This window comes from Lactuca sativa, chromosome 7 (genome assembly GCF_002870075.4).
Source record: "Lactuca sativa cultivar Salinas chromosome 7, Lsat_Salinas_v11, whole genome shotgun sequence".
Lineage (NCBI taxonomy): Eukaryota > Viridiplantae > Streptophyta > Magnoliopsida > Asterales > Asteraceae > Lactuca > Lactuca sativa.
The window spans coordinates 112980310-113003760 of record NC_056629.2 but is presented as its reverse complement, the minus strand read 5'-3'; the positions used below and the strand labels follow the sequence as shown (position 1 = coordinate 113003760).

The 23451-nt window shown below is 34.8% G+C and overlaps 1 protein-coding gene across 1 annotated transcript; it reads left to right on the top strand.

The window, feature by feature from the left end:
• The first annotated feature begins 4147 nt into the window (after positions 1 to 4147).
• LOC111920909 (uncharacterized) lies at positions 4148 to 4903 on the top strand. The gene has a single exon (XM_023916477.1). The coding sequence runs from the start codon at positions 4148 to 4150 to the stop codon at positions 4901 to 4903; it is 756 nt and encodes a 251-aa protein (XP_023772245.1).
• Positions 4904 to 23451: the final 18548 nt, after the last annotated feature.

Here is a 23451-nt window from a genome sequence, read left to right as displayed (position 1 = left end):
TTAAGTCGTTTGCCCACATGGGAGTAGGCCCTAGAAACGCTGGTCGAGGGTTGTTGTTCGGGGCATGACCTACTAGCGGTAGGTTATTGACTTCAGGCTAGGAGTCGGATCCATCCGAAAAGCCTTCTGCGAGGTGATCATCCAAAGGGATTGGATGCTCATCTTCGGGCTCTTCATCGATCCATCCGGCATTGCCTTCATTGGGAAAGTACGGGTCGCCATGATGGAATCCAGCCATTTAGATCTACGCGAGAAGAGAGGTATAAGAATAAAGTATACGTGTAACTAATAGCACAAAATACTCCTATAGTATTTTAAATTTAAGTTCTACTGATCTTCTTGTGGTATTGTTGGTAAGTTTTTAGACTTGTTAACATATCACAACCATTCTAGGGCATATGCTAATCACTCCTAGGACCAGCATAGTTGATCAGGCTATGCCATTCCCGGGACTGACCATACATCCCCGAGCTCACTTGTGATATTCAACAATCGTAATACTTTTGTTCTTGTCATTGTGACACTGATTTTAGTATGAATGCAGACTAGTATACTTAATTAAATATTTTATTATTTAAAGTATAGACTCTTGGTCAGAGTGTTTTAGTCCCTTTTGGGTTTATAGATTAGTATATCTTTTATGGGTTGATATACTTGATTCACTATAAACAATGCTCTGATACCAATCTGTCACACCCCAAAACCAAGAACGGCGGAAACATTCTAGGGCGGAGGACGTCATGTATAGTATCACAACACAGTAAATGTAAATAAGCAAACAACATCATCCATTGCATTAAATATATAATTTTAATACAAGTGTGTTCTGTACAGTTATAGACACCAAAAATAATGAAACACAAAATAATGTGAGATGAGTCTTGAATGCACTCCATCTTCTCAAAAGCTGGCCTCGGTACCTGTCTACTGATGACCTGAGAATACAAGTTATTTTGAAAGAGTTTATCAGCATTAAGCTGGTGAGTTCATAAGTATTTTAGTGTCAATGTTTCTTGTAAAAACATTTGAACCTGTCTCAATGTATAAGTTTTTAAAAATGTAAGCAATTGTTTGAAAGTGTTTGTAAAAGTTTGAATCGCTCAGAAAATCCTATATTTTCTATAAAAGTAACCTTCTACCAAGGCTAGACTGTTTTGTAAACTTTTCAGTTGTAAAAGTGCGTGGTTACCCAAATATAACTATCATTTGTTAAAATATAGTTTGTAGATTAATGCTTAAGTGAGGTTATCACTAAAATATGTAATGGGTAAATCATTGTAGTACTGTAGCTTTGTATAATAAGACTACTGCTGTACTAAATACTACTACCTTAAACCGGATTTATATTAAGGCATAATGTGATAAATTGCACCATGCTATCGACTGGTAACAACGACATAATGAATGGTCGTAATAAAAGAAATGAAGTTTGGCACCCGCAGACCTGCAGGTCCGGCTGTAGCTAGCAGCAAGGTGTAGGATAGTCAATCCAGTATAGATCTATACGCAAACTCACGCTCTCCCTCCAAGAGAATTCTGGCTACAACTCGGGTCATGACATTTAAGGCATGCTCCGACACAGTGGATCACAATTATTATGTATTTATGTATATGTATTGTTTCACGTATATCTGTATATGTATTGGTTCTCGTATATCTGTATATGTATTGTTTCTCGTATATCTATATATGTATTGTTTCTCGTATATCTGTATATGTATTGTTTCTAGTATATCTGTATATGTATTGTTTCTAGTATATCTGTATATGTATTGTTTCTAGTATATCTGTATATGTATTGTTCCTGCGTTACCCCGATGGTAACCAGCTAATGATGTACTGATGAGTATGACTATGGAAGTACTTTTATGTCTATACATGTATATATGATATATAAGTAATATGGAAATGACCTTCGGAGGGTCACCCGAAATCCCACCAGACCACATCCAAATCAAGGAAAAGGAAATAGGGCGGATGGCATTCCTAAGCCTTTTGAACATTATTTATATATCTATACATATATGGGCATGCAATTGTATATATAAAGCATAAATAAGTTTTCATAAAACATTTTGAAGCATAAATATAATTTCAAGAGAAGATTGACTTGATGTCGATCTATAAATCACTTTGAAAGCATAGGTTGATAAAACAGTTTAAGTATAAGAAGCATTTGATTGAATCACAGTCTATAAGTAAGTTTGGATAGTAAAACAGTTTGTAAAACATTTCAATAGTAAAGCAGTTGAGAAACGGTTTGAACAGTGTGAAAATCGTTGTTTTCCTAGTTATTAATCACATATGATTAAATGCAATCACATGTGATTGAAGCAATAACTTATAAGTATTTGACTTGTATCCCCCCCCCCCCCCATAAAGTGTTATAAAACATTTAAAATCATTTCAAAGGTTGATTCAAGGGGTATGAACTCACTTGTGGTGAGTCGTTTGAATTGCAGTGTCGGCTACCGTGCTAGGTGGCAAACGGAGACTGGTTTACACGCACGAGCCTAGTTATCATATAATAAGCATATATATATAACTAATTAGACAAATAATAACTTAATAAATAAGTTAATACCCATAGGAACATTTAAACATGTTTATGAGTGTTTATGGTCCAAATGGTTGCATCTAAGTTGCTACGGGACAAGGCAAAAGGGTTTGAAACATCAAAGGGCCTTGTATAGGAGGTCACCACCCAACAAACCCCACACCTTGGAGTTTACGGCTGTAAACTCATGGGTTTATTGCCGTGAACTCCTCAAAGGGTGGTTTTGGGTGTTTTGTGGTGCTATCTTGATCCTAGAACACTCCTAGCTTTATTGGAATAACACATGAAGTAGTTTAAGGCTCTAAAACACTCCATATGGGAGTTTACGGCCTAAAGTCCTTCATCCTAGAGTTTACGGCCGTAAACTCTTGGATTTTAATTGATTTGAAGCACTTAAACAATAAGGATTGCTTTCATGAATTTATCTAAGGCTAATGGGGACAAGAGGCACACTTTGGTGCCTTCACTTGGAGTTTACGGCCCAAGACATGTTCCTTGGCCGTAAACTCCTTTCAAGGAGTAGTTTTTATGTGTTATACTCTCCATTCTAGTCCCAAGGGTTCAAGGAAAATTGTCTAAGGGATTAAGGGTTGCTTGGAATGATTTTTGTCCCACAAAAAAAAGGGGTTTACGGCCCAAGAGGAGTTCTTGGCCGTAAACTCCTACTAACTTGTGATTTTGATGAGCTTTTGGTGTTCTAAACAAGCACAAGTACTAATAGTTAAAGTCCTTAAGCATTTGGGGGAGTTTTAGGGCATTTAAGCCCTTGAAAAGGGGTTTACGGCCCAAGGGAGTTCCTTGGCCGTAAACTCCTAGAACTTATGTTTCTTGGATGTTTCTTGGCCTATAAAGATCATACCCTATCTCCTAAACAAGTCTTCTAACAAGGAATCGGGACTAGGAAGCATTTATGTTCCATTTTGGAGTTTACTCCCCAAGAACGTTCTTGGGCGATAAACTCCCGGATCTTGATATCTAGACATGTAATTTGTGTTAATGAGCATCTAACAAGTATTGAAACACACTTAGAAAAGTAACTCACAATATGGATGAAAACCCGAAGATCCGTCAGAGAGAATATGGCTTTTCTCTATTTGGAATTGTGAATAATGAATTAATTTAATTCAGAAAACTATTTATAGTCCTGGAATATTTTGGCAGAAAATATTTTTATTCCTGATATTGGACTGTAACAGTATGCAACTTGAAATGCCCAATTTTCACAAAACCAGGAGCATCCACTCTCCTGATATCCTCTAAAACATAAACCCTAATGTACACAAACTTGTTCGGAAAAGCTTGAAAATCACAGAAACTGAACTAGCTTCTATTGAATAGATGATGTTCGTACAATGGAAATTTCGGGTTGTCACAATGCTCATCAAAGATATGCTTAAATTGCATAGACTTCTATTGTGGAACTCAAGAATTAAAGACGGTCATCAAGGCTTTGCTAAATTGCATAAACTTCTATTATGGAACTCAAGTATTAAACAACGCGCATCAAAGCATTTCTAAATTGCATAGAATTCTAGATGCGGTCACTGTAAGGTGTTTGGGCACATAGATAAGGTATGTATGGCTAGTATGATGGTTACTAATTCAATGCAAAATGGAGGCAGTGGGATTAGCAAGGAGGATAAAGGGAAAAATGTGATTGATGATGAAGGATTTACTAAATTTACTAATAAGAAAAATAAGAATCTTAAAGATGGAGAAGGCACAAGTAATTCAGTGAGGAAAGCTGCTAATATAGTTAATCAGAAAAGTAATGGGAAGAGTAATTTCTCAAGAGTGGGAAATAAGTTTAGGGGACAATATGGGAACAGAGGTGGAAATGGTTGGGGACAAAATAGGAATTGGAATAACAAAGGAGTGGGTCATTGGAATTTGGAGAAGAATAAAAGATTTGAGAAGGTGGTTTCTAGGCAGTATAATAATAATGAACAGATAAATAATGGAGACAATAAGCAGGAGGCAATAAAAAAGGATGTCAATGATATGGTTGAGATTAAGAAGATTGCAAAGAAAACAAACAGCAGCAATAAAGACAGCTTTGAAGTTTTGGGATTGATTGATGAGGAAGCTATAATTGGAATGGAAGAGGATGACAAAAAAGATAAAATTGGTGTGCATCTTGATGATCTGAATTGTACTTTCTCTACTATTGATGACAGCAGGTTGAAACATAATGAGATTCATACTATGGGCATTAGGAATGATGATCTAGAGATGGTTAATGCTGAAAAGATGGATAACAAGAGGAATAATGATAGCAGTAGTCTTAGTGGATTATCTCAGGCATTTGAGGTGGTAAATGCCAAAAATTCTGTTATTATTCAATGATGTCGATTGGTGTATGGAATGTTAGGGGGTTAAATAAAGTTGTTGAGCAAAAAGAGGTTATGGATGTTATAAGGGATAATAAGCTGGGAATTTGTGCTGTTGTTGAATCCCATGTCAAAATTTCAAACTTAAAGAATGTGTGTAGTAAATCATTTGGTAACTGGGATTGGGTTTCTAATAACAAACAATGTGATGTTGGTACTAGAATAATTGTTGGATGGGATCCAAAATTATTTAATGTTATGGTTATAACTCAATCGAAACAGGTGATACATTACTATGTCAAATTTTCTGGTTCTAATTATAGCATGTTTTTTTCTTTCATCTATGCTGCTTCTGGATATATTGAAAGAAGGGCTTTATGGGAAGACTTGAAAAAATTTAGCTTAACTGTGAAAAAGGAAGCTTGGTGTATTTTGGGTGATTTCAGTGTTGCGTTAAAAGATTCAGATTATTCAGAAGGTTGTTTGAGAATTCTGAAAGGAGTTGATGATTTTCGTGATTGCATCAATTTTATTGAAGTTGAAGACTTGAATAGCACTGGTTTTCAATTCACTTGGAATAAATCTCCTTCTGGGAATAAGGGAATTCTGAAGAAGCTGGATAGGATTATGGTAAATACGAAATTCATATCTGATCATCCTTCAGCTTATGCTGCTTTTAAACCATACAGAACTTCTGATCACTGTCCTGCTATTCTTTTCATTCCTAATGGTAAAGTGAGATGGAAATCTTCTTTTAGATTTGCTAATTTCATTGGGGATAAAGAAGAATTTTTGCCTATGGTAAAGGATATTTGGTCTTCAAATATTGAAGGTTTTTTTATGTTCAAAGTTACTTAGAAATTGAAAGTGTTGAAGAAGCAGTGTAGGAAGCTGTGTAACAAATTCAGAGGGTCGGGAATGAAAATTAAGGAGTTAAGGAAGCAGTTGGGAAATATTCAGATGAAAATTGATCAGGAGCCTTTTAATGCCACATATCGGGAGGAGCATGCTAATATTCTTTTTGAATATAATGTTGCTTGTAATGATGAAAAAAAGCTGCTATCTCAAAGATCTAAGATCAAATGGCTATCTGATGGGGATAATAATACAAAGTTTTTTCACAGTTGTTTGAAAAGCAGGATTAACAGGAATCGAATTTTGATGGTGCTTGATGAGGATGGGAGATGGATTAGAGGGAATGCTATGAAGGAGAAATTTATTAATCATTTTAAGAATTTCTTGGGATGTGAAGTTGCCACTGATTTGTCTATACTTAATGATGAATTTTTTCATAATAAGTTGGATAAAAAAGTGGCAATGAATATGATAAGAGTGGTTATAGATGAAGAAATTAAAGTTGCTATGTTTGATATTGCTGACAATCATGCCCCTGGACCTAATGGTTTTTCCTCTAAGTTTTTTAAGAGTGCTTAGAGTATTGTTGGGCCAGAAATATGTAAAGCTGTGAGGGAATTTTTCTGGACAGGCAAATTATTGAAGGGTATTAATGCCACAAGGATTGTTTTGATTCCTAAAGTGGAAGAGCCAAGGAAAGTCACTGATTTTCGGCCTATTGCCTGTTGCAACATTTTTTATAAATGTATCAGCAAAATAATAGTTAACAGAATAAGGAGCAGCTTAAGTGATATAGTTAGCCATAACCAATCTGCTTTTATTCAAGGAAGATCAACTCTTGACAATATTCTCCTTGCTCAAGACTTGATGGTGGGATACAAAAATAAAAAAGGAGTGCCTAAATGTACCTTAAAGATTGATATACAAAAGGCCTATGATACTGTTGACTGGAAATTTCTTAATAGGATTCTTCTTGGATTTGGGTTTCATCCTGTCATGGTTAATTGGATTATGGCCTGTACTTCTTCTCCTTGGTTTATGCTGAATTTTAATGGTGAAGACCATGGATATTTTGAAGGAAAAAGGGGGTTAAGGCAGGGAGATCCTTTATCTCCCTACTTATTCACGTTGGTTATGGAGGTTTTTAATCTAATTCTGGTGAAGAAAATTGAAGATAGCCAAAGTTTCAAATATCACTGCAAGTGTGAATCTCAGAAGATCACTCATTTATGTTTTGCAGATGACTTATTGGTGTTTTCTTTTGGTAATGGTAATTCTGCTAGAGTGATAAAAGCTGCCCTTGATGATTTTAGTTCTGTTTCTGGTTTGAAAGCGAGCATGGAAAAAAGCCAAATTTATTTTAGTTGTGTGAAGCCAAACATGAGAAGGATTATTTTGGGAATTTTACCTTTTGACATTGGTAAAATTCCTTTTAAATACCTTGGGATTCCCATGTGTGTGAATATGCTTTTCAAAAGAGATTGTATATCTCTTGTTGATAAGATTAAATTGAGAGTGTGTAATTGGAAAAACAAGATGCTTTCTTTTGCTGGAAGGTGACAGCTCATAAATTCTGTTTTGACTTCTATTCATGTGTATTGGGCTTCAATTTTCAAAATCCCTATAGCTACTATTAAGGAGATTGAAATGATTTGTAGAAGTTTCCTGTGGGCTAATGGAGAAGTGGTTAGAGGGAAAGCTAAAGTTAAATGGAGTGATATTTGTAAGCCCAAGATAAATGGGGGTCTAGGAATTAAGAATTTGAGATTCTGGAATGATGCTTTGTTAGCCAAACACATTTGGAATCTGACTATTAACAAGAATTCTCTGTGGGTTCAGTGGGTGAGAGAAAACTACATTGGTGATAGGAATTTCTGGGACATTTGGCAGAAGAAAAGTATGAATTGGACTTGGAAAAGATTTTTGGAATTGAGAAAAACTGTTAGACCTCATGTTGTTTCATGTATTGGTAATGGTAGGAATACTTCTTTGTGGCATGATTGGTGGCATCCAATTTGCATTTTAAGTACAATTATATCTAGAAGGGATTGGATTAGAAGTGGATTTAGTGATAATTCTTTAGTCAGTGATGTTTTGACTAATGATACTTATAGATGGCCTGTTGATTGGGTAATTAAATTTCCTGGACTGAAAGATACTCCCATGTTTTGTAATATTGGTAATCATAGGGATATTACTGTTTGGAGGGATTTGAATGGTGTGAGTAAAAGATTTTCTTGCAAGCAAGTTTGGAGAGATATCAATAATTTTGGAAGCAAAGTCGGTTGGGTTAACTGTGTTTGGTATAGTAATTGTATTCCCAGGAATGCCTTTATATTATGGCTCGCTGTGCTGAATCGTCTGAAAACTCAAGATCGAGTAAAATGCTGGGAGAAATCAGGTTCATTACTATGTCCTTTCTGTTTAAACATTCCTGATTCTCATGATCATCTCTTCTTTCAATGTGATTTCTCGCATATTATCTGGAAACATTGTTGTTCTAAGGCTGGAATTGACATTTCTTATTCTAATTGGAATGATTTAGTTCTTAAATTGTCTTCAGTCTTAAATTCGAGATCTGTTGAGATTTTGATCAAAAAATGGGTGTTTGCTAGTTGTGTTTCTCATATTTGGAAAGAAAGAAATTCGAGAATTTTTAGTAATACGAGAAAATCGAGTGAAGGAGTTATTTTGTGTATTGAGAATGAAATTCAATTGAAGTTATTAGGGTTGAGGAAGATGAATGTTATGGTCAGCAGGGAGACTTTACAGATCTGGGGTATTTTTGGAAAAAATTGATTGGTTTTAATGAATTCTTTTGTAAGGATTAACTGTTGTGATTCTGTTTGTTTTGAGGATTGGGAGGATATGGAGCTGATGAGTTGTTTGACTGTCTTTATGGGAGCTTTGTATTGGGGGTATTTTTGGAATGATAGTTTTAAAGGAATTGACGGTTATCAAGGAATTGACGGATTAATTCACTGGTTTAAGAGCTTGCTCTTGAATTTTGTGATTTGTACCTTTGGGATTTTTTTGTTTGGATATGATCTTAATGGAGAATATTCAAATGGAAAATCCTAGACATGTGATTGATGCCATGTCAAGTCTGCAACTGGGTTTGATAATATGGTGGTATTGTGGATTCGTGTGTTGGTTTTTTTATGAATGCAGGAAAGGCGTTATGAAGCTGTTTGTCATGCATTTTGGTTGTGGGAGTGCTTATAGCAGGAGGCCCATTATGATGAGTTATCTTTGGATGATGAAGGATAAAAGAGGGAACAACAAAGGAGGGATACAAGGGCTGAAAGATGGTAGAAGTTGCTGGATTGAATTCCTGATGATTTTGCAGTGGGTTTTGGTTTATATTTTTTGTGTTTCTTGGTTCATTATTTTTGTTTGTAGGATGTTTGGGGTTGGACATTTATGGGGTTGTTTTTTAAGTCTTCACTATTCGACTGTGGGTTTTTTTAAGGGCCTTACCCCTTACTTTGGTCTTAATGGTGATTGGTGGTGTGGTTATTGCAAGGGGATGAAGTTACCTTTTTTCCCACTTTTAATAAGTCCTTGGTGTAGGCATGAACCTTAAGGTTTTTTGGGGCATTTGGAGTATAGTTGAGATGTTTAAAAAATGGGTAGGAAGTTGGTTATGGATAGGTTGGATTGTTTAGGGTTTTTGGATTGTCTTTTTTATTTTATTTGTATTTGTATTCTTTTATTCTTTTTTAATAAAGTTTGTTGAGCTTTGGCTCTTTTCAAAAAAAAAAAGAACGAAACAAAGCTAATGAAAGCTTTGCTAAATTGCATAGACTTCTATTGTGGAATTCAAGAATCAAACAATGCTCATCAAAGCTTTGCTTAAATTGCATAGACTTCTATTGAGAATTAAATGATGCTCATCAAAGATTTGCTAAATTGCATGGACTTCTAATGTTGAACTCAAGAATTAAATAATGCTCTTAAAAGGTTTGCTTAAATTGCATGGACTTCTATTTTGGAACTCAAGAATAAAGAAATGCTCATCAAAGCTTTCCTAAATTGAGAAGACTATTTCTATTGTGGAACTTAAGAATTAAACAATTCTCATCAAAGCTTCGCTAAATTTAATAGATATCTAATGTGGAACTCAAGAATGAAACAATGATCATCAAAGCTCATCTTAAATTGCATACATTTCTATTGCGGAACTCAAGAATTAAACAATGATCATCAAAACATTGATAAATTGCAAAGACTACTTCTATTGTGGAACTCAAGAAATAATCAACACTCGTCAATGCTTTGCTAAATTGCAAAGGCTTCTAATGTGGAACCCAAGAATGAAACAACGCTCATGAAAGCTTTGCTAAATTGCATAGACTTCTATTATGGAACTCAAGAATCAAACAATGATCATCAAAGGTTTGCTTAAATTCCGTAGACTTCTATTATGGAACACAAGAATTAAACGATGCTCATCCAAGCTTTGTTAAATTGAATAGACTTCTAATATGGAACCCAAGAATGAAACAATGCTTATGCAAGCTTTGCTAAATTGCATAGACTTCTATTGTCGAACTCAAGAATCAAACAATGTTGATCAATGCTTTGCTTAAATTGTATAGAATTCTATTGTCGAACTCAAGAATGAAACGATGCTCACCAAAGCTTGGCTAAATTGCACAGACTCCTAATGTGGAACTCAAGAATGAAACACTGCTCGTCAAAGCTTTGCTTAAATTGCATAGACTACCATTGTGGAACTCAAGAATAAAGAAATGCTCATCAAAGCCTTACTAAATTGTGAAGACTACTTCTATTGTGGAACCCAAGAACTAAACAATGCTCAACAAAGCTTTGCTAAATTGCATTGACTTATAATGTGGAACTCAAGACTGAGACAATGCTCATCAAAGCTTTGCTTAAATTGCATAGACTTCTATTGTGGAACACAAGAATTAAACGATGCGCAAGAATTAAACGATGCTGCAACTTTTTCGCTTTCTCTCTCTACTTTCTCTCTCTTCCCTTGATTCTTTCTGACGGTGGTGCGATCTAGTTTCGATTCATCGGTGCTGCTTTTCCGACGTATTTCATTTAATTTGGTGAAGCAATTTCTCTTCTATTTCCATTGTCTTAATGGGAGCATCATCCAAATCGGATCGATTGAAGGAAGTGAAGGTTAAACCTCCGGATAAAAGTGCTACTGTCCGGTACACTAAGACTGAAGTGGATGTGAAGGATCTAGTTCCGCCTGGAATTATTGAGCAATCTTCAGCTACGATCTATAAAGCTCGTCGTAAGCCTAGTGTCTCTGGAGCTGTTGCGTCAGGAATTGGTAAAGCTGAGTGGAAAATGGAGGGGAAAGCTTTCAGAGTTAAGAATAGAGCTCGGAAAATTGTGGATGGGATATCTCCGATGGATGCTGAAGAATACTTTGATGAGGAAGATACAGAAGAAGAAACTGAAGTTGATTTGGATTCTGTAAAAGTGTGGGAGGCGGATTCTAAGATTTCTTTGACTGGGAATGATAGTTCTATAAAGGGAATGAAGAATGGAGGTTCTGAAGAGATGAAGACAATTGGACCGTTCATGGGTAATATTCCTTCAGGTAATACTGCTAACCTAATGAAGAATTGGGATGGATCAAAAGTGAGTGATGAAGTATTGAACCCTGTTTCGGATTTGAAGAATGTCACAAATGAAATGTTGAGAGTTAATTCTAACATTATTGTTTGTGATGATTCTAAGCAATTTAGTTCTAATTTGAATGATAAAAAAATTGGGGAATCTAGATCTGATGTTGATAAGGGTATCATTGATAATGAAGAATTCATTCCAGGGGTTGGGTTTCAGTTTCTTAGTAAATTGAAGGAGGATAAGGATGTGGGAAAAGAAGATGATAATGGGATGAAACAGAATATGGATATGGATACTTCAAAATTGATTAAGCAAAATGATATGGATGAAGGTATTAATGAAGATGACAGCACTTCTGAAGAGGAAGGGGAAGTTGAAACAAGTGAAGAGGAGTCCAGTGAAGATGAGGAAATAATGATGGAAGAGGAGACTAATGAGAAGAGTAATATTTTAGCTAAAGGGAAGTTGGAGTCTGGTACAGTAATCAGTAGTATTAGTACTCTTCCTTCTATTTTGGGAGCTGCTAATAAAGGCAATAAGGAGGAAAGTGATATGCAGGGGAAATTAGAGAATTCTTATGCTGGTGTTTTAAAGGGGAATAGACACAAAGGTAAAATAGATGTGAGATATATGCCTGGAGAAATAGGTAAAGAAGATGATCCTGTTATTATCCCAATTGAAAATCTAAAGAGTGCTAGTATTCCTTTCGTGAATACTCTATATGGGTATATGATTGATAAGAAATTGGCTTTCCCAGTGATACAAAAAGAAGTCAGAAGATTATGGAAGAATGTGGGACTTGAAGAGGTGTTTATGAATAATAAAGGATTTTTTTTCTTTAAATTTAGTGATGAACAGGGGATGTTGTCTGTTTTGGAGGAAAGTCCATGGCTAATGTTCAATAATATGCCTCTTTTTCTTCAAAGATGGAGACCAGGGTTGACTTTAACTAAGAATAGTCATGATAAGATTCCTGTTTGGGTCAAAATATATGATTTACCTTTGGAAGTATGGAGTGGAGATAATCTGTGTATTATTGCTAGTAAATTGGGAATTCCTCTTGCGTTTGATTCATTTACTGAAGAGATGTGCTTGGAACATAAGGGAAGGAATGCATATGCTAGAATCTTAATTGAAATGTCGGCTGGAAAAGAATGGAAGAAAAGTATTGATGTTTCAACTTGGGATTTTGTTACTAATTCGGCTGTTATTCAAAGATTTGAAGTGGAGTATGCTTGGGTGCCTTCTAGATGCAGCCATTGTAAGGTTTATGGACATATGGATAAGATATGTATGGCAAGTATGAAGGGTAGTAATTCAGTACAAAATGGGAATAATGGAATTAATAAGGAGGATAAAGGGAAATCTGTGATTGATAATGAAGGGTATATTGAAGTTGTGAATAAAAGAAATAAGAATGTCAAAGATGGAGAAGGTACTAGTAAAACATTGATGAATTCAGTTAATAATGTTAATCAAAAACACAATGGGAGGAGTAATTTTCCTAGAGTGGGAAATAAATTCAGGGGACAAAATTGGAATAGAGGTGGAAATGGACGGGGGCAAAACGGGTATATGAATAATAAAGGGGTAAGTCACTGGAATATGGAGAAAAATAAAAGATATGAGAAGGTATCTGGGCAATATGATAATAATGATAGGAGCTATAAGGGAGGTTAAACAGGGAGAAATTGAAAAGAATGTTAGCGAAAAAGAGGAGAATAAAAAGATGGTTAAGATAGCTGATAAATGCAATGTAAACAGTTTTGAAATTTTGGGGGTGATTGATGAGGAAGTTATAATTGGAATGGAAGAGGATGATAAAGGAGTAAAGATTGATGCTATTTCTGAAAATCAGACTTGTTTTCAATCTACTTTTGATGATAGCGGATTGAATAATGATTTGATTCATTCTATGGGGATTAGAAAAGAAGATTTAGAATTGGTTAACAATGAAAATAAGTTGGATAGCACAAGGAATAATAAAAGCAGCAGCAATGGTGAGTATTCTCAGGCATTTGAGGTGGTAAATGCCAAGAATAATGTTGTCATCCAATGATGTCGATTGGTGTTTGGAATATCAGAGGGTTGAATAAAGTTGTTAAGCAGAAAGAGGTTATTGATGTTATTATGGATAATAATCTGGGGATATGTGCTGTGGTTGAAACCCATGTTAATTGTTTAAATTTAAAGAATGTGTGTTGCAGAACCTTTGGGAACTGGGATTGGATTTCAAATAGCAGTTCCTGTGAAGCAGGTACGAGAATAATTGTTGGATGGGATCCAAAATTATTTGAAATCATGGTCATTTCTCAATCAAAACAAGTGATCCATTGCTGTGTTAAATTCATTGATTCTGGTTATTGTATGTTTCTTTCTTTCATTTATGCTGCTTCTAAATACATTGAAAGAAGGGATTTGTGGGAAGATTTGAAAAAATTTAGCATAACTGTGAAAAATGAAGCTTGGTGTTTAATGGGTGATTTTAATGTTGCTTTAAAAGAGTCTGATTATTCAGAAGGGTGTTCTAAAATGCTGAAGGGTGTTGATGAATTTTCAGAGTGTATCAATTTCATTGAAGTCGAAGATTTGAATAGTACAGGGTTTCAATTCACTTGGAATAAATCCCCTGCTGGTAATAAAGGTATTTTGAAGAAATTGGATAGGGTTATGGCTAATTTGAAATTCATGTCTGATCAGCCTCTTGCGCATGCTGTTTTCAAACCATACAGAATTTCTGATCATTGTCCAGCTGTTTTAATAATTCCGAAGTGTAAAGTGAGAAGGAAATCTTCATTTAGATTTGCCAATTTTATTTCGGAAAAAGATGAATTTTTGCCTATGGTTAAGGATATTTGGTCTACAAATATTGAAGGTTTTTTTATGTTCAAAATCTCTCAAAAGTTGAAACTGTTGAAAAAAAGTTGTAGACAGATGTGTAACAAATTCAGAGGTTCGGGATTGAAAATTAAAGAATTGAGGAAGGAGTTGGGGAATATACAAACGAAAATTGATCAAGAGCCTTACATTGCTAAATATAGGGAGGAGCATGCTAATATTCTTTTTGAATATAATGTTGCTTGTAATGATGAAGAAAAGCTGCTTTCCCAAAGAGCTAAGATCAAATGGTTAGTTGAGGGGGATAATAATACGAAGTATTTTCACAATTGTTTGAAAAGCAGGAATAACAGGAATCGTATTTTGATGGTGCTTGATGAGGATGGAAGATGGGTTAGGGGGAACATGATGAAGGAAAAATTTGTTAATCATTTTAAGAATTTCTTGGGATGTGATGAGGACACAGATTTAGCTATTCTTGATGAAGTTTCTTTTCATAATAAGTTGGATAGAAATGTGGCTATGAATATGATAAGGGTTGTTACTGATGAAGAAGTTAAAATGGCTATGTTCGATATTGCTGATAACCATGCCCCTGGACCTGATGGGTTTTCTTCTAAATTCTTTAAGAGTGCTTGGAATATTGTTGGAAATGATATATGCAAAGCAGTGAGGGAATTCTTCTGGACAGGGAAATTATTGAAGGGTATTAATGCCACTAGGATTGTGCTGGTTCCTAAAGTGGATTGTCCTAGGAAAGTGACTGATTTTAGGCCTATTGCTTGTTGCAACACTTTTTATAAGTGTATCAGCAAGATAATTGTTAACAGAATAAGGAACAATTTAGGTGATATTGTTAGCAAGAATCAATCTGCCTTTATTCAAGGGAGATCAATTCTTGATAATATTCTGCTTGCTCAAGAATTGATGGTGGGGTATAAAAATAAGAAAGGAAAGCCAAAATGCACCTTAAAGATTGATATACAAAAGGCGTATGACACTGTGGATTGGAAATTTCTTAAGAGGATTCTGTTGGAATTTGGATTTCATCCGATCATGGTTAATTGGATCATGGCATGTACTTCTTCTCCTTGGTTCATGCTGAATTTTAATGGAGAAGATCATGGATATTTTGAAGGAAAAAGGGGGCTGAGACAAGGAGATCCTTTATCTCCTTACCTGTTCACATTGGTTATGGAAGTTTTCAATTTATTATTGCTGAAGAAAATAGATGGTAGCAACAGTTTTAAATATCATTGCAAATGTGAAAATCTGAAAATTACTCATTTATGTTTTGCAGATGATTTACTTGTGTTTGCTTATGGCAATGGGAATTCTGCGAGAGTGTTAAAGTCTGCTCTTGATGACTTTAAAACTATTTCGGGGCTGAAAGCTAGTATGGAGAAGAGTCAGATTTTTTTTAGTTGTGTGAAGCCAAACATGAGAAGGATTATTTTGGGTATTTTGCCTTTTGATATTGGTAAAATACCTTTTAAATATCTTGGAATTCCAATGTGTGTGAATACTCTATTCAAAAAGGATTGTCAAGCGCTTGTCGATAAGATCAAATTGAAAGTTTATAATTGGAAAAATAAGAGCCTGTCCTTTGCTGGAAGATTACAGCTCATAAATTCTGTTTTGGCTTCAACTCATATTTATTGGGCTTCTATTTTTAAAATTCCTATTGCTACTATTAAGGAGATTGAATCGATTTGTAGGAGTTTTCTGTGGGCTAAAGGAGAACCGGTCAAAGGGAAAGCCAAGATCAAATGGAGTGATGTTTGTAAACCAAAGATAAATGGAGGTTTGGGAATTAAAAACTTGAGATTCTGGAATGATGCTTTGTTATCCAAGCATGTTTGGAATTTGATCAATAACAAAAACTCTCTGTGGGTTCAATGGATGAGAGGAAATTATATTGGTAAAAGGAATTTTTGGGATATATGGCAAAAGAAAAGTATGAATTGGACTTGGAAGAGATTTTTGGAATTGAGGAAAATTATGAGACCTCATGTTGCTTCATGTATTGGAGATGGTAGGAATACTTCATTGTGGCATGATTGGTGGCACCCAATTGGTATTTTATGTACAATTATTGCTAGGAGGGATTGGATTAGAAATGGCTTTAATGATGAATCTTTAGTAAGTGATGTTATGACAAATGATTCCTACACCTGGCCGGCTGATTGGATGAATAAGTTTCCTGGATTGATTGATGGGCCCATGTTTTGCAATATTGGAAATAATAGGGATATGATTGTTTGGAGGGATATGAAAGGCATGAGTAAAAAATTTTCTTGTAAGCAAGTTTGGAGAGATATTAATAACTTTGGAGACAATGTTAGATGGGTGAACTGTGTTTGGTATAGGAATTGTATTCCCAGGAATGCCTTTATCCTGTGGCTTGCTGTGCTGAATAGATTGAAGACTCAAGATCGAGTTAAAATTTGGGAGAAATCAGGTTCATTACTATGTCCTTTCTGTTTTACCATGTCTGATTCGCATGACCATCTTTTCTTTCAATGTGAGTTCTCAAATGCTATTTGGAATCATTGTTGTTCCAAGTCTGGGATTGATGTTTTTTATTCCAATTGGAATGATTTAGTTCTTAAACTAAGTTCTGGGTTAAAGTCTAGAACTGTTGAGAATTTGATCAAAAAATGGGTGTTGGCTAGTTGTGTTTATCATATTTGGAAAGAAAGGAATTTAAGAATTTTTTGTAAGCTGAGAAATTCGGATAAAGGAGTGATTTTTTGTATTGAGAATGAAATTAAATTGAAGTTGATAGGGTTGAGGAAAATGAATATTATGGTCAGTGAGAAAGTGTTACAGACCTGGGGTATATTTGGAAGTAATATTTGTAAAAAATGAAGGACTATATCTGGGCTTTCGGTGATGATTCTTTCAGATTAGACATTTGGGATAATATGGGATTGAGGGTTAGTTTGGCTGCCTTTATGAGAGATTTGTATTGGGGGTATTTTCGGAAAGGCAGAATTAAAGGAATTGATGATTTTCAAGGAATTGACGGATTATTTCACTGGATTAAGAGCTTGCTCTTGATTTATGTGATTTGTACCTTTGGGATTTTGTATTTGGATATGATCTTTTTTGAGATTATTCAAATAGAAAATCCTAGACATGTGATTGATGCCATGTCGAGTCTGCAACTGGTTCTAATTCTTTGGTGGATTTGGTGCTCCTGTTATTTCTTGTTTTGTGAATGCAGGATTTTCTATTTGCTGTTGATTGTCAATAGTGCTGATGATTGGATTACGCATAGCAGGAGATTCAATTTGAGGAGTTATATTGTGAGGACAGCGGATATTAGATGGAGTAACAGAGGGTGGATTCAAAAGCTGATTGGTAGGAGTAGATGCTGGATTATTTTCGTGAAGTTGGTGCAGTGGATTTTGGTTAATGTGTCTTATGTTTCTTGGTTCAATAATTTTGGCTTTAGTATGTTAGGGATTGGTCCTTTATGGATTTGGTTTATAAGTTTTCACTATTGGACTGTGGGTTTTTTTAAGGGCCTTTACCCTTGCATTAGTTATAATGTTGTTAAGTGGTATAAAATTTGCAAGGGGATGAAGTTACCTTTTTTCCCACTTTTTATAAGTCCTTGGTGTAGTCTCTTGAATTTTAAGGTTTTTTGGGGTATTTGGAGATTTTTTGATAGGGTTAAAAAATGGTTAGGTAGTTGGTTATGGATAGGTTGGATTGAGTAGTGTTTTTGGGGTTTCTTTATTTTATTTGTATTTGTATTCTTTTATTCTTTTTAATAAAGTTTGCTGAGCCTTGGCTCTTTTCTAAAAAAAGAATTAAACGATGCTCATCAAAGCTTTGCTAAATTGCGAGGACTACTTCTAATGTGGAACTCAAGAATGAAAAAATGCTCATCAAAGCTTTGCTTAAATTGCATACACTTCTATTGTGGAACTCAATAATTAAACAATGCTCATCAATTCTTTGATAAATTGCAAAGACTACTTCTATTGCGGAACTCAAGAACTAATCAATGCTCATCAATGCTTTGCTAAATTGCATAGACTTTTAATGGGGAGCCCAAGAATGAAACAATACTCACGCAAGCTTTGCTAAAATTCATAGACTTCTATTTTGGACCTCAAGAATCAAACAATGATGATCAATGCTTTGCTTAAATTGCATAGAATTCTAATGTGGAACTCAAGAATGAAAAAATGGTCATAGAAGCATTGCTTAAATTGCAGAGACTTCTATTGTGGAACTCATGAGTTAAACAATGATCATCAAAGCTTTGCTAAATTGCGAGCACTACTTCTATTGTTGAACTCAAGAAATAAATAATGCTCATTAAAGCTTTCCTAAATTCCATAGACTGCTAATTTGGAACTCAAGAATGAAACAATGCTCATCAAAGCTTTGCTTAAATTGTATTGACTTCTATTGTGGAACTCAAGAATTAAACAAAGCTCTTCAAAGCTTTGCAAAATTCCAAAAATGACTTTTACTATGGAACTCAAGAATTAAACAATGGTTATTAAAGCCTTGCTAAATTGCATAGACTTCTACTGTGGAACTAAAGAATGAAATAATGCCCATCAAAGCTCTGCTTAAATTTCATAGACTTCAATTGTGGAACTCAAGAACTAAACAATGCTCAAAAAAGCTTTACTAAATTGCGAAGACTGCTTCTATTGTGGAACTAATCAAACAATGTTCATCAAAGCTTTGCTAAATTGCATAGACTTTTAAGGTGGAGCTAAAGAATGAAACAATGCTCATCAAAGTTTTACATAAATTGCATACACTTCTATTGTGGAACTCAAGAATTAAGCAATGCTCATCAAAGCTTTGCTAAATTTCATGGACTTCTAATGTTGAACTCAAGAATTAAATAATGATCTTAAAAGCTTTGCCTAAATTGTATTGTGACAACCCGAAATTTTCTATATTGTATAGTCAAACACTTCATAGAGAGTCAAACTCATTTCTTCTACCTTTTAGCACGTTTGGTGTCCGTTTCAGCAATTCCGAGCTTTAATCCTTCAAGTGGTAATCATAGGACGTATAATACAGGGCATATTGTACATCATAGTTGTATCAAAACTCCAAGAAATTGGAGTTTGAGACCTAAACATGGAGTTTGCGGTCGTAAACTCCATGGAGTGTATATATATATATATATATATATATATATATATATATATATATATATATATATATATATATATATATATATGGCCGTTAGCCATTTCTATTCATTTGTTCCATTTTCAACTAGAGAAAAACCCGATTCTCTCCCACGGATCTTCAATCTTTCGTCCCAAATTGTAAGTACTTCTACCCTAGAGTGTTTTAAAGCTTAATGCATGTTTAGATATCATTGAAATCACTCAAGAATCACAAGAAAAAGGAGTTTACAGCCCAAGATCTTCTTGGACCGTAAACCCTAATTTAGGTGCCAAAGTGCTCCTAACTCCTTCCTATTGCTTAGATCCTAGTATGGAAACCTTCCTTGAGGATTTTAGCACATGTAAAACACCAAAAAAACCCCTTGAATATAGGTTTACGGTTTTGGAATCTCCCAAAACCGTAAACTCCCCCAAAGTGTGTTTGAATGCCCTAAACACCCTTTTAAGCCTTGGATAGTAACCTAGAACCTTGCACCATTGATCTAAGGACCTCAAAATTAGAAATGGTACTTCTTACCATGAGTTTACGGCTGTAAACTCATGGGGAAGTGGTCCCTAGACCGTAAACTCAAGATAGGGTCATTTTAGGACCTTAAACCCACCCAAACACTTGTTTAAAGCTTTGGAGCACTTAACCACTTAAGCCCTTAGAGTTTTAAGCCCCTTTTGGTGACCAATTGAGAGTTTACGGCCAGGAGTAAACTCCCTTGAGCCGTAAACTCCAACAAGGATGGTCCATTGACCATAAACTCCCATATGAGGCCTTGCACTCCTTTGTTGCAACCCGATAGCCTCCAAACACTTTTACCAAAGTGTTTTCCTCACATTAGGATGTTTATACATGTTTAATTAGTGTTATAATCACTAATTTTTTATATATATGTCTTCATTTGTTATTAGGCTCATTGTGTGTGTCTAAGTCTTCACTTGACACCAAGCACTTGTCCGATACTTACATCCGATCCACTCGCTGCAGGTGAGTTCATACCCCTTGAATTAACCTTTTAAATGTTTCTAAATGTTTTTAAATGCTTTATGGGGGGGGGGGGAATACAAGTTGAATCATGCTAGTTATTATATCAATCACATGTGATTAATAACTAACATGCAAATGGATTTACTATACGTTAACTGTTTTACCAAACAGATTTCTTCAAATGTTTATCTTAAACGTTTTTATATGTTTAAAACTCTTTATTAAATTGTTTATTATACAATGTAGGTTTCATTTCAAACTCTTTTACAATTGTGTTTCAAACAAAGGTTTCTTTATACTTAAACTGTTTTATCAAACAAATACTTTCAAACCGTTTTATAAACTGACATCAAGTAGATCTTTTCTTAGATGTTAATCTTTTTCAAAGGTTTTACAAAACTTCTTTTATGCTTTTATAGTATCAAATGCATGCCCATATATGTATAGTTATATAAGTAATGTTTAAAGGACTTAGGAAGGCTAACTCACTCTATTTCATTTTCCTCTTTGGGATGTGGCTATGGGGTATCGGTTATCCGTCTGAATGTCGTCTAATATTAGTTATATATAATGTATACATATGTAGACATAAAAGTTTTCCTCGGTCAGTTCAGTACCTTTGGGTAGCAAAGGCATACTTCAGGTTATACACGTACATTGTTAGTCACTATTATAGGTATAGTTAGGAGATACTACTTACCATTCCAAGTACAAGGAATCACACAAGAGTCAGTTCATTCATGAGTCTATACTAATACATAGATACGTTTACATGATTACGCTTACATATATACGCTTATGTGATTACACTTACATATATACGTTTACATAGATACGCTTATATATATATATATATATATATATATATATATATATATATATATATATATATACGTTTATATAGATATGCTTACATGAGTACGTTTACATAGATACGCTTACATGAGTACGTTTACATAAATACTCTTACATGGATACTTTTACATGGATACTGTTACGTAGATACTATATGATGAGTTACTATTACATATTATATGTGTAGATACTATTATATAATTCTCCTTCTTATCTTTATTTTGTGATACATTACATAACCGATGAGATAGATTGGACTTAATATCCTAGTACCAAAGGATACTTTAAAGGACTAACCATTCCTAAAACCTCTGTTAGCTACAGAGGTAAATGCACATCTACGGATGACTTCATGTAGTATCGCAACAATTGAATACATAGTAAAGAAAGTAATACAACCATCATATATATAATTTAAAAGTTTACATTGTTGAAAGGTACTTGTTTCAAAAACAAATTACAATATGATGTCAAAATGAAATTAAACTAACGCCGTAGTGTCCCTTCTTTAAAAGCTGTACTTTACATGTATTACTGAATCCCTGAGAAATACAAGTAGTTTTGAAAGAGTAGGTTAACATTTAAGCTGGTGAGTTCATAAGTATTTAGTGACAATGTTTGTATGAAATAGAATGAAAATGGTTTGTACATGTTTAAATGTTCTTAGAAAATCCCATATTTTCTACTATAGTATATGGTAGTTTAATTGCTCCAAAACTATAATGCAATAGTGCTTTTCATGCCTAAAATAGTAGGTTTATGTATAAATCGTTAAGGCATTGGAAAAACCCCGTAAATCAATGTGTTTTTAATACTCCATGTGAGTCTTATAACCATACTATTTGACCAGGATGCCTATAACAACGTTCTTCAGGCGTTGGAAAGTTATGGCGTTTGTCACCCCAGGCCTGCCGGCCTAACTGTAGCTAACAGCTTAGGTGTGGGATTGTCAATCCGGTATAGATCTATACACAAATATCACGCTCCCCCTACAAGAGATTATGGTATATAATACATGACTTAAAATGCATACTTGAAAGTACGTGAAATGCCTCACAAAACTTAGTATAAAACAGATTTACTTATGAAAATGTCCATTTGTTCTTGTGTATGAAAATATCTCTTTGATATAGTGTTTCTAGTATGTAAATGTTCATGATTTTCTCGTAAACTATACCTATTATAGTTTTTCAAAGTGTGTGTTTCGTTCATATATTAAACCCTAGTGTAATGCTCACTTGTTATGTAAAGTATAACATTTAAAGTGACATAAATGATCACATATACTTAAAGTATAAATAAAGTGTTTGATTCGTATATATGTATATAAACATGTCTTATTTCCAAAAGACAAGATGTTATCCTGAATATATAAAGCATACGGAAGTTCCTATGTAGTAGTTATGAATCACATATGATTCACTTGATAAAAGAGTATATGGTGAAACTTTATGTTACACCCGATAATAATCGTGTGTTTACTTGTATCCCCCCCCCCCTAAAAGTGTATGAAAAGCATTGATAAACATTTGAAAGTGTAGTTTATAGGGGTATGAACTCACTTGATAGATCGAAGAAAGCGAGATGATAATCGAGCAGAACTTCGACTTGGAAGAGTTGATTTTTCTCGGGATTCTCAGGAATCTCAGGAGTGTAGAACCTTCCTTCGGAACTTGAGTGTGAAAACCGGGGCTTCGGGAGCTTAACCGCAGAGTTTCAACACGAGAGATGGAAGAATGGAGCACCTAAACCTGGCACCCCAAGAGTTTTATTTATAGGGGTGGATTTTTGGGTGCCACGTCATGGCAAAGGCTGGCCACGTCGTGGGGAGAAAATATTATCTCCTTCCGTTGATTGGACGCCCTCAGTCACTTGTCGGGTCGCGGCAAACTGTGCCACGTCGTGGCAGACCTGACAGCCTTGAATTTTGGACCCCGAACTTGTAAAATCCATAACTTTCGCGTAAGAGCTCCGTTTTCGACGTTCTTTATATGCACACGTAGCTGAAAATATGCTCTACAACTGTCGTTAAGACTTCGTAGGAAAATTTTGACTTTATTTTTAATTATCTATTTTTAACGGGCCGGGACACGAAAAGTCCGTTAAAAATCCATAACTTTTCATTCGATGTCCGTTTTCGTCAGACATTTCGCCGTCGCGCTACTATTGTTGAGACCTTCGATTCTCATTTAGGTTGTTTTGGTCAAAAGTCTCTCGAGCTCTATTTCGAGTTTTTACCTGTCTACT

Coding starts and splice junctions, on each gene's coding strand:
- LOC111920909 (XM_023916477.1), top strand. CDS start 4,148: ATGGTTACTAATTCAATGCAAAATGGAGGCAGTGGGATTAGCAAGGAG.